An 18681-nucleotide genomic window follows, 5' to 3' on the forward strand; every position below is an offset into this window, starting at 1 on the left:
TTACAAATATATATACCTTATTAGAGGTAATATGTAGGGTTAACGGCAATGTTTACATATCTAAAACATGTGCAATATTTTTAGAATTAGAAAATTTTACTGTACACTACTACCTTGTCAGTAATACCTGTATCAGACAGGTTCTATGTGAAGGACTGAACTACCTATAGCATTAAGTCTAACATCTTACTCTAACAACATCGTCTGATTGATGTATACATGTACTCGTGGGGTCCAGTACGGCAGCAATGTACGATTTGTTTCCCGGGCGGGCAAAGAAAGAATTTTGAGTTAATTAAGTTATAACGGGTTCTCCATACTCCGATTATACACACAACACAGGCCTTAGTGAAGTAACCATTTATAGTCTACCAATATAAACTGACTCAGCTTGCCTTTATCAACTGCTTTTCGCATCAGGCTTGTAAACACACAGTGCAATAGACCCGGGAAATATGCATGTTGGAAATAACTCGCGCCTGTATTACTTCAACAAATGTCGTACATAATAACACTACAGCTGTCTTTCGTAAGCGTTGTGAACACACAGTACCAATGTATATTGGTATAATGAACATTGATGTACTTATTTCGTGTAAATGATGTAGTATGTACTGTATATCCTTATATATTATCTGCTACCATGCACATTCTTAGATGGGTGTCCTCCAAGACATCCAAATGTATATTTGTGCAGTTTTGTTAATGACAGGAAGATGATGGAGGGAAGGGAAGGGGCGGGGTACTTTCACGAGTTTGCATCACAGGAATATCCACCAAATAAAACACATAAATGTTGGCCAATTTCCAGACAGGAGAAGAACATTGTAATAAAACACTTGTAGAATGCTTGATTTGTCGCCGAGGGAAATACGGAGGTTAGTAAATAATATACACGTTATAGGTCGAATTATGTCAGTGCCTTTAACCAATTACTATGCTATATCAGACGTATACTAGACATTCATGACATTTATGACATATTTAAGAAAATGGGCGGGACAGCGTTATCAAGCCATTGTATTGTGTTTACAGTAAAACACCCCGTTTTAACAATCCCCCCCCCCCCAAAAAATTTTTTTTTGCGATACTGTTATAAAAAAAACACTTGCACATACAAGAGTGATGAAATATTGCGTGTTATGATTTTAATTTTACATTTTCTATTTGACAACAATTTAAAGCAAATATGTGGCTTATCATAATTGACCTTTGGCTTACCAAACTTTCTAGATTTCTATATGCACTCTCAGTACAACATTGTATATGTACATTGACAAATGTGTAATATTTGTTGAACATTTCGTGGACTCATCACATGTAGCTAGTGATCATGATTTCCACGCATGAACACGATAAAATGACATCAATCATGGCGACGGTTATCAAATGGCCTGCATTATATCATATGCATCAGTTATGAGATGTGTGCGGATGAGATTAGTACACGTAATTACTTCATTTACGAGTAAACTGAACATGAAAGTATGTGTAAGGAATATATATTAACCTGTGTGATGTAAACGATGCAATGAATTACTCTCTACAACTGTTTTTTTGATTGACTTTTGCCAGAATGTGCAATATGCTGGATTACCATGACAAGAGGCGGTACGTCTAACGTTCTTTGTCGCGTAATTAAGTAGTAAAAGCAACGCAACGTAATGATAGCGAACACCACCTGACAGGCGATGGTAGACTCATTAACACCTCGTTAGAGACGATGTACGAGCGACATTGACAGTGACATCACTCGGTACACGTAGTGCACGTACCACACGTGCCGTGGACTGACATAACCTACATTCCAGTCGAGACAACGACTGCTGCATGTCAATAACATTTGTACTGATAGACATGTTGGTTCCAACTACTTGTGGTATCGCAGTATGAAGATGGACAATATATCATGTCATTCCATACATATAAATAATGGTAATAAAGATTATTGATGGATACATTGAACACCAAATAATTTGTCTACAAATGTTTTGTCGGTGTTACAGGCAGCCCTTTCTCATGCCTTGTGGACAAGGTCGATGGTGGATATGTGACCGCCTTCGGAGGCGGTTTGATCGGCGGAATGAGTGGACAAACGACCAACTTTACCATCACCGCTAAGGCCGGAACCTTGAGTAAGTAACCAAAGATCACAATGTCAAACAAGTTTACCATCACCGCCAAGGCTGGAACCTTGAGTAAGTAACCAGGTCATATTTCCCTTGTTCGTTTAAAGGGTCTCAAGATGTCTGGTGTTCATAATTTGTCCTCATTGTATTGTGATACATTAGCTATGTGCTGTCGTGCGATGGTAATTACAATACAGCCTCATGCTAAAGCCCTACTATTATAGAGTACCATCTCAGCCATAACAACCCATAGTTACCACTAATAACTATAACATTAGTCCCCTCAGTACCCTACAACAACAAACAGACTTCTTCATTGTGACGGCGTGATTACATAGCGTCTAGTATAAACATCGTTAGCTACCGGACATGCAATTTCCCCTTTGTTGTATGATGGTAGGCCACCAGAGAAAAGCTTAGATGTCTGAGGGCAGTGTCCGTACTCTGACTGTTTCTTGTCTAGATTCCTAACCGTCTATATACCATTACTTCAACCTTCCGCTGTAAATGCCAAAATGCCAGAGACATGATAGCTTCTGGTATCAATTAAAAGGCATTACCTAGTTAACGGATCAGGCTTACAGCATTAAACACGGCGGACAGGATCCAATATATGAGTGTGAGATCGACATCATGGCCTCCATACCAACAAAAAATGAAAAGCATTCGATATTCTGCTCTTTCTCAGGAGGCAATTCTTTTATCAGAACTGAAATGATGGTTTCCATCCTTTTATACATTTCATGCTAAACACGCTCAGCTCTCTCATGTCATAAGTATGAGTAGAAGAACAAGTTAATAGTTAAGGTCTTTTTTAAATGACGGAAACTCTTTCTCTGTAAACCCTCTAAAAAAGTTTAAATGAATATCAGTGATATTTTTGGAACCTAACATTTGAAACAGATTAACTTTCTTTCTCATTTTCGCTAATACCGATAATACCGCATCTTCGCTAGCAGATAATACCGATACGCTAACGGAATCGTAATTCAAATCTCTTTAACTCAAAATCGCAAAAAACGATGGCAAAATATGAACAGAAAATTGATATGGAAGTGAAGGACAAGGAGAATAAAACCAAGTGTTACATAAATCAGAATAGTATTGAAATTGTTTTAACCTGATACTCTCTTGTATAGCATTTAAATTGTGACGATACTTTGAAATTTGTCTGTACACAGATGTACCGTTTCCATTCTCCCACAATATTATTATTGTTTTCGCCAATGTCTTTGTGTTTGTGTGATGGAATTTCTTCTTTTTTTTCAGAGGACGTATCGATAGAAATTGATGGACCAACAAAGACTGACTTTAAGCGGAAGGATAACTCCGATAGGTGTGATGTATCTTTCATGCCAATGACACCTGGATTATACAACATTATAATCAAATACAAGGGAAAGGAGATCAAAGGTTCACCCTTCCAGGCTAAAGTTTCAGGTAGACAATTCAGCATCTATCCTGCACGGCGCTGTTACAGCACTGTATTTTATGCATTGATTTATCCGGTATTTCACTGTGTACACTGTTTGTGGATATATACACGTACTTTACTGTTCTGTGCGCATGAGCGGAAAGTATGTGATAATAACCCGCCAATATGAACTTTCTTTGTTGGTTTACTCGCATTTTTGTACAATTATCATATACACATTGCTCGGGTATTGTCGACCTGTTTCCATTCCGATTGCCCTGCTAGTGTCTGGTACCAGTGTGTGGTAAGGGTACCTACCCATAATTCCTCACTACCAGTCTCATGTATGTCAAAACTACTACATGCTACGACTGTCCACTGTTAATGGTCATTATAGGTTAGTCATGAGACTTTAGCACGACCCTCATAATTATATGAAATTTTATTGTGACCGTTTACTACGATTTTCCCCTTTTCCCTGTTATGATGGTCTCCTTGTTTTTGTTTAAACATGTCTTCCTATCGGTGTTTTAGATAATGCTTTACCACTTGGTTTTCCCTTTGTTTTGAGGCACTGCTACATTTGAGAGATGGAATGCCGTTTGTTGTTTTGTTTCCGATGTTACTGATTGTATCCTATATTTGTCTTGACAAATATTATAGCGAGTTAGATTGGTTCAAAACTTCGGTTATGCGTCATGTGTATGATAACTATTAATTCACGGAAAAGGCGTTCGAGTCATTCTCGGTGTCGGTGACTCCCATGATTAAATTACAAGGTTACAGAAGAACTCTAACTATATGTAAACATATAATATTATGTATTGTCGCAAACAAGCATTCATATATTTAGCATTTGTTTAATAGTATTGCTTATCTTTACACACCATGCATACACTCGCAGTATTGAACCAGTCGATCCCCGTATGAATGTGTTCATCTGTTCCTGTTTATTTCCTACAATCAGTACAGGCAGACGGTTTTTTCAAAAAGGGTGAGTGTCTTCTCTATTGATATGAAGCTACAGATAAACCGACACGGGCAGCATTATTCTCTCGCAAGGAATTTCATAAAATGGCCACACCCATACTTTTTTTTCTCTCTTTTATTGAGTGTAGAATTTATTGGCACTGATGCACACATTGTAGATTTTCAGATATATAACTGCTTTGAAAACACTCTAAATATATGCTATACCTTAATTAACATAAATGATCTTTTTGAGAATATGTGGTTTTCGGTAACAGTATGGATTCAAATGGTACATACCGATAACGTTTAACTAAACCACTCCAGACGAGGTGACATGGGGAATCACTGAGGATGTTTGGATGTACGGGCACGTTGACGTGTCGGTACGGGGACATGTGCTGAGGATATTCTGATCCTGAGAATCGTCTTCGGTGTGTAGTTTTGGTGTCAATGCTAACATAGATACGACGAGGACAAAAAGCAACACACATTTTGACAAGGGCCTGGCCATTTTATGAAATTCCTTATGGAACAAATTATGATAACGTGTAGTGAATGAGATGCCTTATCGTTAACGACTAGAGATACATTGGTAATGTATGTTGCCTATAAATGCGTCAATTCACATGCCGTATGTGTGTGTAGAACGCGCTAAACTATTTCCGGGCGCCCGAATGCTTGTAGACTAACACACCCTACCCGGGGCTCCTTATTGTAGATGCTTTACATTAACTTTCTCGGTTCTCCACAAATGCCTGCCCTTCTTTAGCAATGATCGTACGTAGTTAATATTACCTATTTATAACATATCTTGCGACAAAAACGACCACTCCATGTTGTGAAAGCTTTACCGATTATACCTGTTTCTAAGTATCTTTATTTCAATTTTTTGAGCTTATGACGTAGGATTTTCATTTGAAGTCATCAAATAACAAGGAAAGTAAGATATAACCAACCGCAATGAGAAAACCAGCTAGTGCTGATACATAGATATACGTCTATCTCCGTATGATGGCAGCACCAATTGTTTGGCAATGTAAGTGATTCACCTTATGATAATGGGCCAATTAATACATTGGAAAATAAATTCGTAGGATATGATTCCCAAATGATACACGAACAAGATCAGAGGTAGAGATTAGAAGAACACAATATCAGGTATTTGGTAGCACGCGGTGCATAGCGTTCACCGGAGTAATTACATTCACTGGAACAGAACATTCTTCATATATTACTTCGTGTTAGGCTGGTGTGTAATTTTGGCGTACACCTGCAGTTCCCAACTCGGCGAAGTTATGTAGACGATAAAACAAAGATTGCATTATGTAGTTGTCCAGACAGATTCCTAACAGTAGGTAGGTAGGCGTATGTGTGGGTTGTGTGGAAAATTTAGTAGGAATAGAGAATTGGTGTTAAAATATTCTTCAATAGATACATAATTATCGTGATGCCACAAATGTACTTTGTGTACGTGTTACATCAAGAGAAAAGTCTTGCTTTGGTCGAGATATGACGTAAACGTTTCCTCGGAAATTTTAAAATCTGAACAAAACAGCTCACTGTACATGGTAAATGCGGTCGTATGTTTGATAATAGCAGCTGTTTGTACATATAATTGCTAAATTGTTACGTGATAACGTAACTCTGTTATCAGGATGCTACATTAAACAATGGGGACTTCACGTGCGGGATTACACAGTGGAGCGCTCCGACAGGTGCGTTTGAGTATACTGGTAAACATGAATGATTGCTAAACATCTCTCAGAAGCATAAAATGTGCTTGATGTCGTCCGTCGAATGACGGATTATGTAATTTAACGAATGTCGCTGAATATACCGACACCAAAGTAATGGCAAGAGGATGGCATCCAACGTGATTCCTTTACGTCTGGTAGTTCAAATCATAAACAACAAGCTTAAGCATCTACTATTAAGGAGTCGATTAAGAACAGCCATTTATTTATCTGTACTTGACAACTTTTATATAACAATCGAAGTAAATCGTCATTTTCTACCTATGAAAGATGATATTTCATAGCATGGTCGAATGTAACATATCAGAAATTATCGTTGCGCTGCGAGTGTATCTACTCAACTGCATTAGATTGCATTTTAGTAATTCGAAGTGTCTTATTACTCCACGTACGTAATGTAGTGAGGTTATATCGGTAACGATATTAGTGATTTAAAAAAAATCATCTTGTTACCATTAGGATATTTTGTATATTGTATGTACGTACTTGTAGCCTTGTAAATCCAGTTACTATAAATCTGGTAGTCCCCATATCATGCCAGTGCATACTGTGTCCTGTTATAAACAAAGATGTTCCTGTCGACTGAAGACCTTTACTTGGCACAAAGGTTGTTATATTATCGAGATTCCGTGCCACTGTTCGCTGTATGTTTTAACATGTTGTTGTCTTTGTAGGTCTGACTAACTCTACAGCATGACTTATATATAGTAACTAGACGTTACTAACTCCTCACAGTCAAGGTATTACATATATCTAGACAGTTTTCGCCTTTGCGATAACGGTATGTTAAAATCATTACAAATGTCTTAGGATTTTCTGATGCAAAGCAATTATTCAAAGGTATTGTACTTTTTTTATATTCACATCAGAAATTGAGTAGAAATGGAAATGATATTACGATAAAGAACTTAGTACGTATATTAAAGACAAAGTTGAATTATACGTGTTTAGGTTAATTTGATATAAGTACCCTAATATTGATCACATTGTATTCACAAAGGCAGAGTCACCCTAAGCTTCACATTTATGCTGATATACCAACGTAATTTACCATCAATAAAGGTTTGCAATATGATATGTCCTTGTGATATTCCTTAAGTCTACAGAACCACTGACAACATGTGTACTCCAATACAGGTGAGGGACGAAAACGCTCCCAGCTCTCACTTGCCAACAGCAGTGACTACTCCTTAGACGTGCTTGAGCCGGAGATCGTAGATTTAGCTGGTCATCTGAAAACTCCCAGTAACGCCACAGAGCCATGTATCCTGAAGAAACTTGCCGATGGACATTTAGGTAATGTTGTGACAATACCACTGTTATATTTTAGGGATAAATTATGTTTTTTTTTCTGTTGTTATACATATGTAGGTCTCTCTGGTTCCAGTTGTCTAATTGGAATAATACTGCAATACTATGTGCATCTGACAATTTTCACTGTCATACTTTAGAAAAAAAATCAAAACAGATTTTAAATCTTAAACATTGTAACATATTCTGACACGATATGATCTCACGTGACACATTGTGACGTATTCTGACCCTCCTTGTCTGGTCATTCTGACATACTCTGACCTACCTTATCTGGTCGTTCTGACATGCTCTGACTTACCTTGTCTGGTCGCTCTGACATGCTCTGACTTACCTTATCTGGTCGTTCTGACATACTCTGACTTACCTTGTCTGGTCGTTCTGACATACTCTGACCCACCTTGTATGACATACTCTGACCTACCTTATCTGGTCGTTCTGACATGCTCTGACCCACCTTATCTGGTCGTTCTGACATACTCTGACCCACCTTGTCTGGTCGTCTGACATGCTTTGACTTACCTTATCTGGTCGTTCTGACATGCTCTGACTTACCTTATCTGGTCGTTCTGACATACTCTGACCTACCTTATCTGGTCGTTCTGACATGCTCTGACTCACCTTATCTGGTCGTTCTGACATGCTCTGACCCACCTTGTCTGGTCGTCTGACATGCTCTGACTTACCTTATCTGGTCGTTCTGACATACTCTGACCCACCTTGTATGACATACTCTGACCTACCTTATCTGGTCGTTCTGACATGCTCTGACCCACCTTGTCTGGTCGTCTGACATGCTCTGACTTACCTTATCTGGTCGTTCTGACATGCTCTGACTTACCTTATCTGGTCGTTCTGACATACTCTGACCTACCTTATCTGGTCGTTCTGACATGCTCTGACACACCTTATCTGGTCGTTCTGACATGCTCTGACCCACCTTATCTGGTCGTTCTGACATGCTCTGACTTAACTTGTCTGGTCGCTCTACAGGTCTTGCCTCCTTCACACCCCGGCAGAAGGGTGAGTACAAAGTACAGGTGTTCAGGAATGAGAAACACATCAAAGGAAGTCCTTTTTCCGTCAATGTTGGGGACACCGAGATCGCTCACGCGTCAAAGGTCAAAGTCACTGGACCAACCACAGAAGCCCTTGCCAATCAGACCAATGTACTCAAAATCGATACCAGCACTGCCGGTGAGTAACTTAAAATATATATTTTCCTAAATTAATGAAAAATAAAAATAATTCCAGGCATAGGAATTGAATTAAATTCAACGTGTAGTTTTTAACTGTGGACCCAAGCATCACTGACGAGCCCAGATGTTGAAACAGACGTATCGTGCAAATCTACATTAATTTATTGGCTTTTATAATAGATATTACTGATCTTATATGTAAAGGTGCTATCTACTTGTGTTTCCTCTGTAAAGTCCTTTATTATGATGGCATTGACAGGTTATGGTGGACTTAGCATGGTTATTGAAGGTCCTCACAGGTCCGAGATTGACTGTACTTCCTCCGAGAACCGCCAGTATGAGATACACTACAGTCCCCATGAACCTGGTATCTACATCCTCAACATCCGCTTCGCTGACGAACATGTCACAGGTATGGTCTTGCATGAAGTCTGGTAGATAACATTTGGACTAATCTAGTACCATGTTTCTTGTATACCGGTAGTTAAGTTTCAGTTGAATATATGACCTGTCTGATTACATATTGCAAAGATGGAATTATTGTTTCTTCGTCATGTTTTGGTAGCCTGAATAAGTGTCTTACAATACATCAAATTTAATTGATGTAGGTTATGTTTTTACACTAAATTACAATCTAAAGTCTAACATGGTTTTACAAAGTATAGCTGCACAACACGATGTTTTCAAACCGCAATGCCAAATCTCTCACACCGTTTATCTTGTACTAATGATTTTTGGCATGCTTCATCACAGGAAGCCCGTTCTTGTTGAATGTGGTTGGAGATCCTTCTGGACGTATCCGTGAAACGATCACTAAGCAGATGGAACAGGCGGATCCGGTGAAAAAAGGAGACCATTGTGAATTCCTGTTGAAGATTCCAGGTGGGTTTAAAATGAATAAAGTACATTTTGTAGATTGTCTCTGAGGATCAAAGCAATCATTTTGGTGTTTTCAGATTATATATGATATGTATCGTATAACATAAACACAAAACATCCCTCTTTATGAGGACTCTGTCGGAACGTACCGTTAATGAACGATTTTTACTGTCACCAGGTACCAACCCCTTCGACATGGAAGCTTCTGTGACGGACGGAGACGGCTGTACCGAACTGTGCGAGATTATGGATGAGGACGATTTCCACTACAGGATGAACTTCACTCCTCAGATGACAGGAACTCACATTCTCAGTATCAAACACAAGGGCATGCATATCTCAGGTACGTTATCAAACAAACACAAGGGCATGCATATATCAGGTACGTTATAAAACAGTCAACAAGATACCGACAGATGCCAATAATCGTATCCATATGGACAAGGTTTTCAGGTACATGTATAATGTATATTCATTCTGGTATCTTCACTTTACAAATGGGCATGTAATCATAATTCTATCCCTCGAACAAGTACACAGATAATAGGACGAAGTGTTCCGGGAGAGTAAGCGCTGTACAAATCTGGGTCAAAACCGGGTTCCATATGTAAGTCACATTCTTAAAATAAAACATATGGTTGTGAGAGCCGGACCATTACGTATCAAACTATAATAATTATAGTTAAGGTTAATGTTAATAAAATGATAAGAACATGTAAGCTGCTTATTCCATTTATAACATCTATATGTAGATAATTCTGTTGTTTTGTTGGCAGCAGTTTTTGAATCATCACAACAGATTGGTCAAAAGAAATACATGCTTGTTAGGTAGTAATATCCCCGATGTGTGTAATGTGTTTCAGGTAGTCCTTTCATTTACTCCGTTGGACAGTTATCGTCAGGCGGTAGTCACAAGGTACAAGTCGGAGGTCCAGGCGTTGAGCGAGGAGAGGTCGGCGTTAGTAGTAAGTAATGTATAGAAAGTGCGGAATTCCAGTATAAAACAAATGGAAATCCAAATAAGTGTTAGCAGATGTAAAATTTACCTATGTGATAAATGTATGTATTACACAAACTTAAGAGAACACGAACAAACGGCTGTTCATTGTTCTTAAGAATAAACCTGTTACAACCAGCGTGAAGTTAAACCTTTTAAGAGACTCCATCATCAGAGTTCACTACTCAACCATCCAATGTCACTGAAGCGGTGAGTGGGTGTTTGGTACAAAGTGACGCTTTTAATGCTTGCGTAAGAATTGCCATACGACGCCACATACATCATTTCACCTTTTTATCAAATAGTCGTTTATATATGTTTACCGAAAAATTTTGAGTTTATATTGATATGGGCTGTTAAATTGTAGATGATTTCAACATTTATACTCGCGAGGCTGGAGCCGGAGAGCTGTGTGTGTCTTTGGAAGGACCATCAGACGCCAAAATCAAACTAGAGGAAAGGCCCCATGGGTTCTTAGGAATCGCTTACTTCGTCAAAAAGCCAGGTAGGAGTCGGTAAAAGGTTTTAATTCCAAATAATGATCACTTGACAATTGGTACAAAGTTTTCTATATTTTCTTTGTTTATTTCCATAGGAATGTACGGCATCCACGTGAAGTTTAATGACGAGCATATCCCCAATTCTCCATTTATGGTGAACATAGCGCCCGATAGTGGTGCCACCCGCAAGGTCACAGTACATGCTCTCAAGGACAGGGGACTGTCTGTAAGTAGCTTGTTGGAAACAACAGTCACTGCCATCATAGAAACACAATATATTTCTAATGGATGATTGCACAGAACACAATTCTGTTTTATTCACCAAAATGCGGAGGGAAACAGATTTATTCGGCATAAAATCACAGATGTTAAAACAGTCCTTTCCGCAACTGCAACAATCAAGCAGCAGTCGTTTTCTGGATGTCTTCGTTAAGGCTCCGATATATTTCAAACGAACCATTTTTTCAAATTGTGAAATGATATGTTTCAAGTTGAATGCCGAATAACTTTATTGGATTTTAATCCAGAATTTTCGTCGACTATTGTAGCAGTATTATACATGTAGAGTACCTCAGTGATGAAGATAATGATCTACTGTATTAGCATTTCTGTCTGCTGTTTTATCATATTGTTGTACAACGGGAACGCAAAGAAATATAAAGTACATGTAAGTTAATGAAATAAGATTCATTATTAAGAATACCTCTATTGAGTTGATGCCTCTTCTGTAGGTGGACAAACCAGCAACCTTCACTGTCTCTTACAACGGAGCCACTGGGGCCATCCATTCCTGCGTTAGGACTCCCTCGGGCGCCCACGAGGACTGCTTCCTCCAAGAAATGGATACCGGTTTGTACGCAGTCCGGTTTATCCCCAAGGAAAACGGTGTCCACTACGTGGATGTGAAACTGAATGATCACCACATCCCAGACAGCCCTTTCGCTCTGATGGTTGGTTCCACAGCGGCAGATCCCGCCATGTTGCACGCGCATGGAGAAGGCCTAGAGCACGGCAAATGCAGTAGGTGTAATACTTAGATATAGACCCGTTCCCCGAGAGGTTGTCTAGTAAAATTATTATTTAAAACACACACACAAAGCAACTAATAATTGAATATTTCAAATGCAGCTTTAACGTTTAATTTGAGGCGTAAACGGACATACCAATCGTTATCTAAAATAAAATGTGTAAATTCCATTTTCGCGAATGGCGTGCATTGAAAGTAAATACTCATACGTGAAACTGAGTTGGCCACGGCTATAGGAAGCATGATCTACACACATAAAGGCAATCCAGACCGCTAAGTTTTCATATGTTTGTTTATTCTGTGAACATTAAAGATATACAATAATATGTATTTAATTCGTGACCTCACAGAAATCAAAATCATGTTATATAATTCTTACTGTCTTCTGATAATGATCTAAATGCGAATATTAGAGATCATCTTTCTACTTGGTTATTAAAATCGAAAAATGTTCACAATTTTTATGTTGATCTTGTTATATACCTTTCAGGCATGAAGAATAAGTTTGTGGTACGGACGGTCGGGTCCGGCTCTGGCTTCCTAGCTGTTTTCATCGATGGTCCTTCCAAGGCAGCTCTCAGCTGTAAGGAAGTTGACGAAGGTTACGAATTTAGCTACTCTCCCTTCGCTCCAGGAAAATACCTCATCACCATCAAGTACAGCAACATCAACATCGCCGGAAGTCCCTACGCTGCCGTCATCACAGGTAAAACCACATGTTGCATTACGTACATTTGTTTTCATGTCACATATGGACACGTGTATATTCGGCAGGGATAGGGCGACAACCTGAGTTTGTCGTGCTTTAGACTAGATATTCACTTACACAGATCACCGAATATCAATTAAATAACATGGATTTTAATTATTGATTTACAATAACAATTTTTTTTTTTTATTCATTTGACTACTTGCACGGAAACACTGAAATAACTCCCCTTAATTCTGAACTACTACTGTGTCCCCGTTGTCTAACCTCAGTATACACGTGTAACGAGATCACTAAAGTGTGAACCAGTCACTAATGATTCGTGTCTTACTGACAAATGCCAACAGAATTATATACTGCCTACTTTTCTGTCCTCCAAGTGACTCAGTAGCTTTAGTGTCTACATGTCTTACTATATGTTTTCTGTTTCTGACACAGCGTCTGGGGGCTCAGGTAGGGTGCTTCCGCCCTTCTCTACCTCCACCGTAGTTCAGTCCTTAGACTTATTTAGTTGCTTACTGCGCTCGCTTAGTTTCTGTTGTTTTAATGCCATGGGGACTCATATCAAACCAGAAATTGCACAATACCACACTTTCTTTATAAGGAAATCTTTGAATTTGAAAACTAAAAAAACTAAACCTTGAACAGGAATAGGTGATAACGTATACAGCCAAAAATCATTATTTGTTTAAATGTCATGGAAATATAATGTCTTCGTTGTTTTCACTATCATTTAAATTGGTCATTAGTTAATGTAGGGACGAGTCCCCATGGTTTCCCCAACATTGGTTTCAAGCTGCTCCTTTCAGACCATATGGATGTAATTAGTATGTTTAGCTTTTGTTTACTACATGGTTAAAGGATTAAATCATGGTTTGACAGTGTGGTACAGAAAGTGTGTTATTTCCATTTGAGTTCCCGCATGTGTGGATCCTTTTATGTAAGAATGATGAAAGATTGGTTGAAATGAAAATGCTGATCGAATTTAATTTTGATTTCTTTTCTTGGAATCAACAGTGCATGCAATATCAATGCCATTATGTTGTGTGTCCTGGTACACATTTTGTGGAATCCTTTACACGGAAAGAAAAAGTTTTTTCAGCTGTGAATTAGTTAACGCTACTTCAGGCTAGGTCACACACCCCTTGTTTGGCATCTATCTTAATCCTACCACAGAATAGTGTTATTGATATTGACACGGCCTGTGTCGTATGATAAATACGGAATTCCTGCTAAGTCTTCCAAACTCAGTATAATCACACATTTGCTCTACTGGATCCTAAGTCATTCACCTGTACAGCCTAATAACTGAAGTTGTTTTAGATATGTCTAGATAGGAGACGACTTCTTTAAGCTCTGTATACTGTTAATTCATTTTGCCATATGTTTTACGTCAGCAATATTGTTAGAAATGGAAATATGTCTAAATAGGGGAGGACTTGAATTGGCTCTGTCTGAAATATGTCTGAAAAGTGGAAATTAACACTTTTCCGGTGTGTTTTCTATTTAAGCCGTTATATAAAAATAGCGTAATGTAGTGTATTCCAGTCCACTGAAGTCCTACCTCATACGCCTCCTATAATTGGGGATTCGTTACTTCTGTAATGATATTTACATTGCGATATGTATCTGTAAGACGTTTAAAAAAGCAACACGTATTAAGTATTTTGTGACATTGAAATAGATCCAACATGAACACTTAAATCGAATCATACAAATCGATTCCAATATATTTACAGAACATAAACCTATATTACAGTCATAGCATTGAATCTACATTTAATTGTTATCACATACGGGCAACTGATGATTATGTTAAATTGTTTGATGTAAAAATATAAATGTGTCCAAAGGATAACTGTAAATATTTATTAGAAAGTTCAATGTGGTAAAGGATTGATTGCGGTTTGTGTTACATGTAAGAGAGTTGTCTCCCTTTCCTCCCTTTAAAGGTTGTTGTGCTGCCAATGTACCCATCACTAATTACCGATTTTATCCTACCCAGAGTGTGATTTATTTACTAACTGGGATACTGAAATCATCGTGGTGGTGTGATACTGTGACCCAGACTAACAGCTCACACCTAGGCTCTACACATAATCAGACATATAACGGTGTGTGTTGTTGATATGACTGGTATTTATAATCTAGTACATAGTGGTTAGAATTTGAACATTTACTGTTTAACAATGAAAGTATATATGAATAATATATATGTATATAGGTGTGTATGTGTAAAGGATGATCTTTTATGGATATGTTCAATGTTTAGATTGATTTATGTTTAACTGATTATGATAGGATATCTGCTATATACACAATGTATGGTAGGGCGATATTGAGTATGATTGCTGTAACTACTGACATTTCCACACGCTGCAGGGCTTCTGCTGTTTTGTGTTTTACTAGTCCCCCGACCCCAAAACAGGAGTTGTATCTTACCCCACTGCTAATGGTATATCTGATCGAATTCCCCATCCCATGGAAATCCATGCTCCATACCGTGTACCGTTCCATGTTCTATAATGTACCTCTTTACCCCTTCTTGGTTATATGTAACCTGTTACTTATTACAACGATATCTGTTTATGTGTTTTACTTACAGTCGTGTATATCAGACAATTGCGTGTCTCTTATGTTACAGTTATATAGCCTGGATACGTGAATCAAGTGTTGATAGATCTTCTACAATATACGTACACTTTATAGACATATATATACTGGTACAAAACTATTGATGTTCTGTATTACTTTAACTTTGTATGATGGTACAATTTATATTGCAGAAAAGGCACATATAATCGTATGACAATTGGTGCTGTGTATCATCATGCTCAGGTGTATGACACCTCTGTATTTAACGTTACGGTTGATGACAATTTAAACATGTGGTACATCACACTTATATCAGTGTGCGATAGTACGATTGAAAGTGTACATATTTTTGAGTGTGACATTAGCTTATATGTATGTTATTGTCAAAATGTCAGTTGCCATTTTGTTTCTGTACTTATACTATCGCTGTCATTCCGTGATCCGATATATACTATCTTGTAAACCTGTAATCGTATAGTCGCTTCTTCAACCATATGTTGTTGTTTTTTAATTGTGATTATTGAATATCTTAATATGAATTTTCACGTTTCTTAAGGATCCGGAAGGAAACCACTCCAAGTAAACGAACAGACGTCAATGGTTGTGGAAACCATGGAAAAGAAGCATGGCGGTAAATCAGTTAAGCGCATGCGCGGAGATGCCAGTAAAGTGACAGCAAGAGGTGCAGGTTTGAAGAAAATTCGGACGAACACAGTACAGAGCTTCTCCATCGACACCAAAGAAGCCGGTAAATAATGCACTCTATACTTTGTTGAACAGTAAACGATGGTGAATTGCAGTCCATGCATGTTCTATGAATAAGAAGCGTGTTTAATGATATTATAACATCAATATATTACAATGTGTATATTCATTACAATTAAAATTCTTACAAATTGTAACTAACACATTTTCTATACCAGAGTAACCAAACTAAAAAAGTATTTATTGTTGTTTACAGGTAGCGCCATGTTGTTTGTCGCTATGTGTGATCCCAAAGGTATTCCTGAACCCGAGCTCACCGTGAAGAAGAATGGTCCTACGCAATTCACGATCAGTTATAAATGCCATGAGATCGGCGAACACACGCTCATGGTGAAATGGGGTGACGAAGATATTCCCGGAAGTCCTTTCATCCTATCAACATAAACTCCAATCAGATATAATACTATTTCTGTGCAATATTTGTCCACTCTTTTCCTGCACGAATAACGGAAACCTTATTGATTTTGTACATTTATTTTGGTGTTGTGAATACGCTTACAAGTACGCGTTGGAGTTTGTTGAAGTGTGATATTCCCGACCCGGTCCGTCCTTCAGACGTGGGCAGCCATCTTCCACCACCACACCTGTAATCAAATCTGCTCCAAATACGTTCCGTTTTTCTATTTATTTTATAATTATATATTTATTTCATTGTTTGCTAATTTATTATTCGTCACAGTATATATAACGATGTCGATTTTAGTTTGTATAGTTAAATAGAACGGTTCTCTTTAGATTTAGGATATGTAGATGTATTAAAATCGGTTCAAAAGATAGTGTATAATTATCTACACGAGTTTTAACAATGTATACCTATGCTTTGAATCAGAGTAGAGCATTGGAACTTACATTTTACATTGATAGTTCTATTTGATGCCAAAAGACCGGGACATTCGACTTCGTACGGACTGTTGAAATAAACAAGATGTTTAGATCATTACGTACAGAACGAGTCCGTGTTTTTTTTATATACAAACCTTGTACAAGACACGTAGGCTTAAGCTTGCGTGTCAATACTAGCGTGGGTTATGGTTTGTGTGCACTCGTACATGGCAATGTTGACTATGTACGTATAGGTACTGGTCTTCAGTAACACGTTAACACTTCCGATTTATGGAGTTGTAGGGAAGCTACTTACATGTACATGTGTATACAGTTAGACGATACAGGAATGAAAAAAAAAAAAAAACAAACAAGAAAAAAACTTTTTGGGTTTTATTGTTCTAAGTTAACGCTGTCCATTACAACGTTTTCGTTCCTGTCATCAACGCCACATTTACATGTAACTCTTTTTAATGATTATAGTTTTTCGATGACGCTGGTTAATGTAAAATGCGTATTATACCCGTAATCTTACATGTAAATCACAAACACGTAACGCATTGTACTGGTGATCTGATCTGGTTGTTGTTATTGACACAAAAACAAACCACTGGATAAAAAATGATTTATTACAGAATTGCAATATAAAAATCTTATCATAGGAATTGTTTCGGTTTTAAAACATGTTCATCGTGTTTTATTGCATTAAACCTATCTAATATCACGTATAATTTCCTCTGCACACTTGAGTTTAATTGTCATTAATTTGTCAATCCTCAGTTTATGTCATTATTACTGAGTTGTGTGAAACTTGTGAGAACGTGTGTCCAATCTATTTGCCTCATTTAAGACTCTAAATACATACATGTAGTGTTTTTTTAACCAATCGCTGAGTGAATAAAAAAACCTATTCCCGTCCAGGATATAAAGGGAAATGATAAACTTTCTTAGCATCAGCATATAGACTACAATGATACAACTGAGCCTATTTAGATGTACTCTATGAATTGTAAACAAAAGAATGTCTTCATCAACCATTATATGAACCTCGTCACACCTGGCCATATCTCGCGGCAGTCGTAATGTCTGACTAGTAGCCAAATGATCAGTGTTTTACGCGCCCTTTACCATTATATCCACTTACTTGTGTTTAAGTGTGGCGACACCTGGTGTAGTTCTGTGCGATTAGAGAGGTATATGGTAGTGGCCAGGTATGGTGGTAGTTCGCCCACATTCGATCGATAAGATAATTCGCTGAATAGGACAGATGGAAACACTGGACGTGGACAAGTCTGGCGAACACGAAACAGACTAGGGATGTAGAGCCTGGCATTGTATGGTCATCGTTCAATCTCCCGGCTTACCCCCGGGCCACTGTAACCATCGCGGCTTACCCCCGGGTCAATGTAACCCTCACGGACAACCATCTGGCCTATAGGCAAGGACACAGCAGAAAATGTTAGGATGTCAGAAATAACAGGTAAGTCGGAAATACGACAAGGACGTCACGTGTAGCTATTGGTACATTGTATTATGTTATCTTTGAAGTGACATTACGGAGTGTAATTAACACCTTAAGATAAACACATGAATAGTACACACATAAAC

At 38.0% G+C, this 18681-nt stretch overlaps 1 protein-coding gene across 4 annotated transcripts in view; it reads left to right on the forward strand.

The window, feature by feature from the left end:
* LOC117329664 (filamin-A-like) overlaps positions 1 to 17197 on the forward strand; it is a 57908-nt gene extending 40711 nt beyond the window's left edge. Inside the window, exons 3-17 of one of the 4 annotated variants that reach the window (XM_033887719.1) lie at positions 2007 to 2135; positions 3399 to 3569; positions 7407 to 7565; positions 8574 to 8777; positions 9039 to 9191; positions 9533 to 9661; positions 9837 to 10001; positions 10522 to 10623; positions 11023 to 11160; positions 11251 to 11381; positions 11887 to 12175; positions 12673 to 12888; positions 13330 to 13344; positions 16043 to 16234; positions 16448 to 17197. In XM_033887719.1, the coding sequence (XP_033743610.1) occupies positions 2007 to 2135; positions 3399 to 3569; positions 7407 to 7565; positions 8574 to 8777; positions 9039 to 9191; positions 9533 to 9661; positions 9837 to 10001; positions 10522 to 10623; positions 11023 to 11160; positions 11251 to 11381; positions 11887 to 12175; positions 12673 to 12888; positions 13330 to 13344; positions 16043 to 16234; positions 16448 to 16635 (2381 nt within the window). In that variant the 3' untranslated portion in view covers positions 16636 to 17197. Of the gene's footprint in view, positions 1 to 2006; positions 2136 to 3398; positions 3570 to 4458; positions 4538 to 7406; positions 7566 to 8573; positions 8778 to 9038; positions 9192 to 9532; positions 9662 to 9836; positions 10002 to 10521; positions 10624 to 11022; positions 11161 to 11250; positions 11382 to 11886; positions 12176 to 12672; positions 12889 to 13329; positions 13345 to 16042; positions 16235 to 16447 lie in introns of those variants that run through there. The other 3 variants (XM_033887737.1, XM_033887726.1, XM_033887747.1) reach the window with 3 other exon arrangements.
* Positions 17198 to 18681: the final 1484 nt, after the last annotated feature.

The sequence above is a fragment of the Pecten maximus genome, chromosome 1 (assembly GCF_902652985.1).
Source record: "Pecten maximus chromosome 1, xPecMax1.1, whole genome shotgun sequence".
Lineage (NCBI taxonomy): Eukaryota > Metazoa > Mollusca > Bivalvia > Pectinida > Pectinidae > Pecten > Pecten maximus.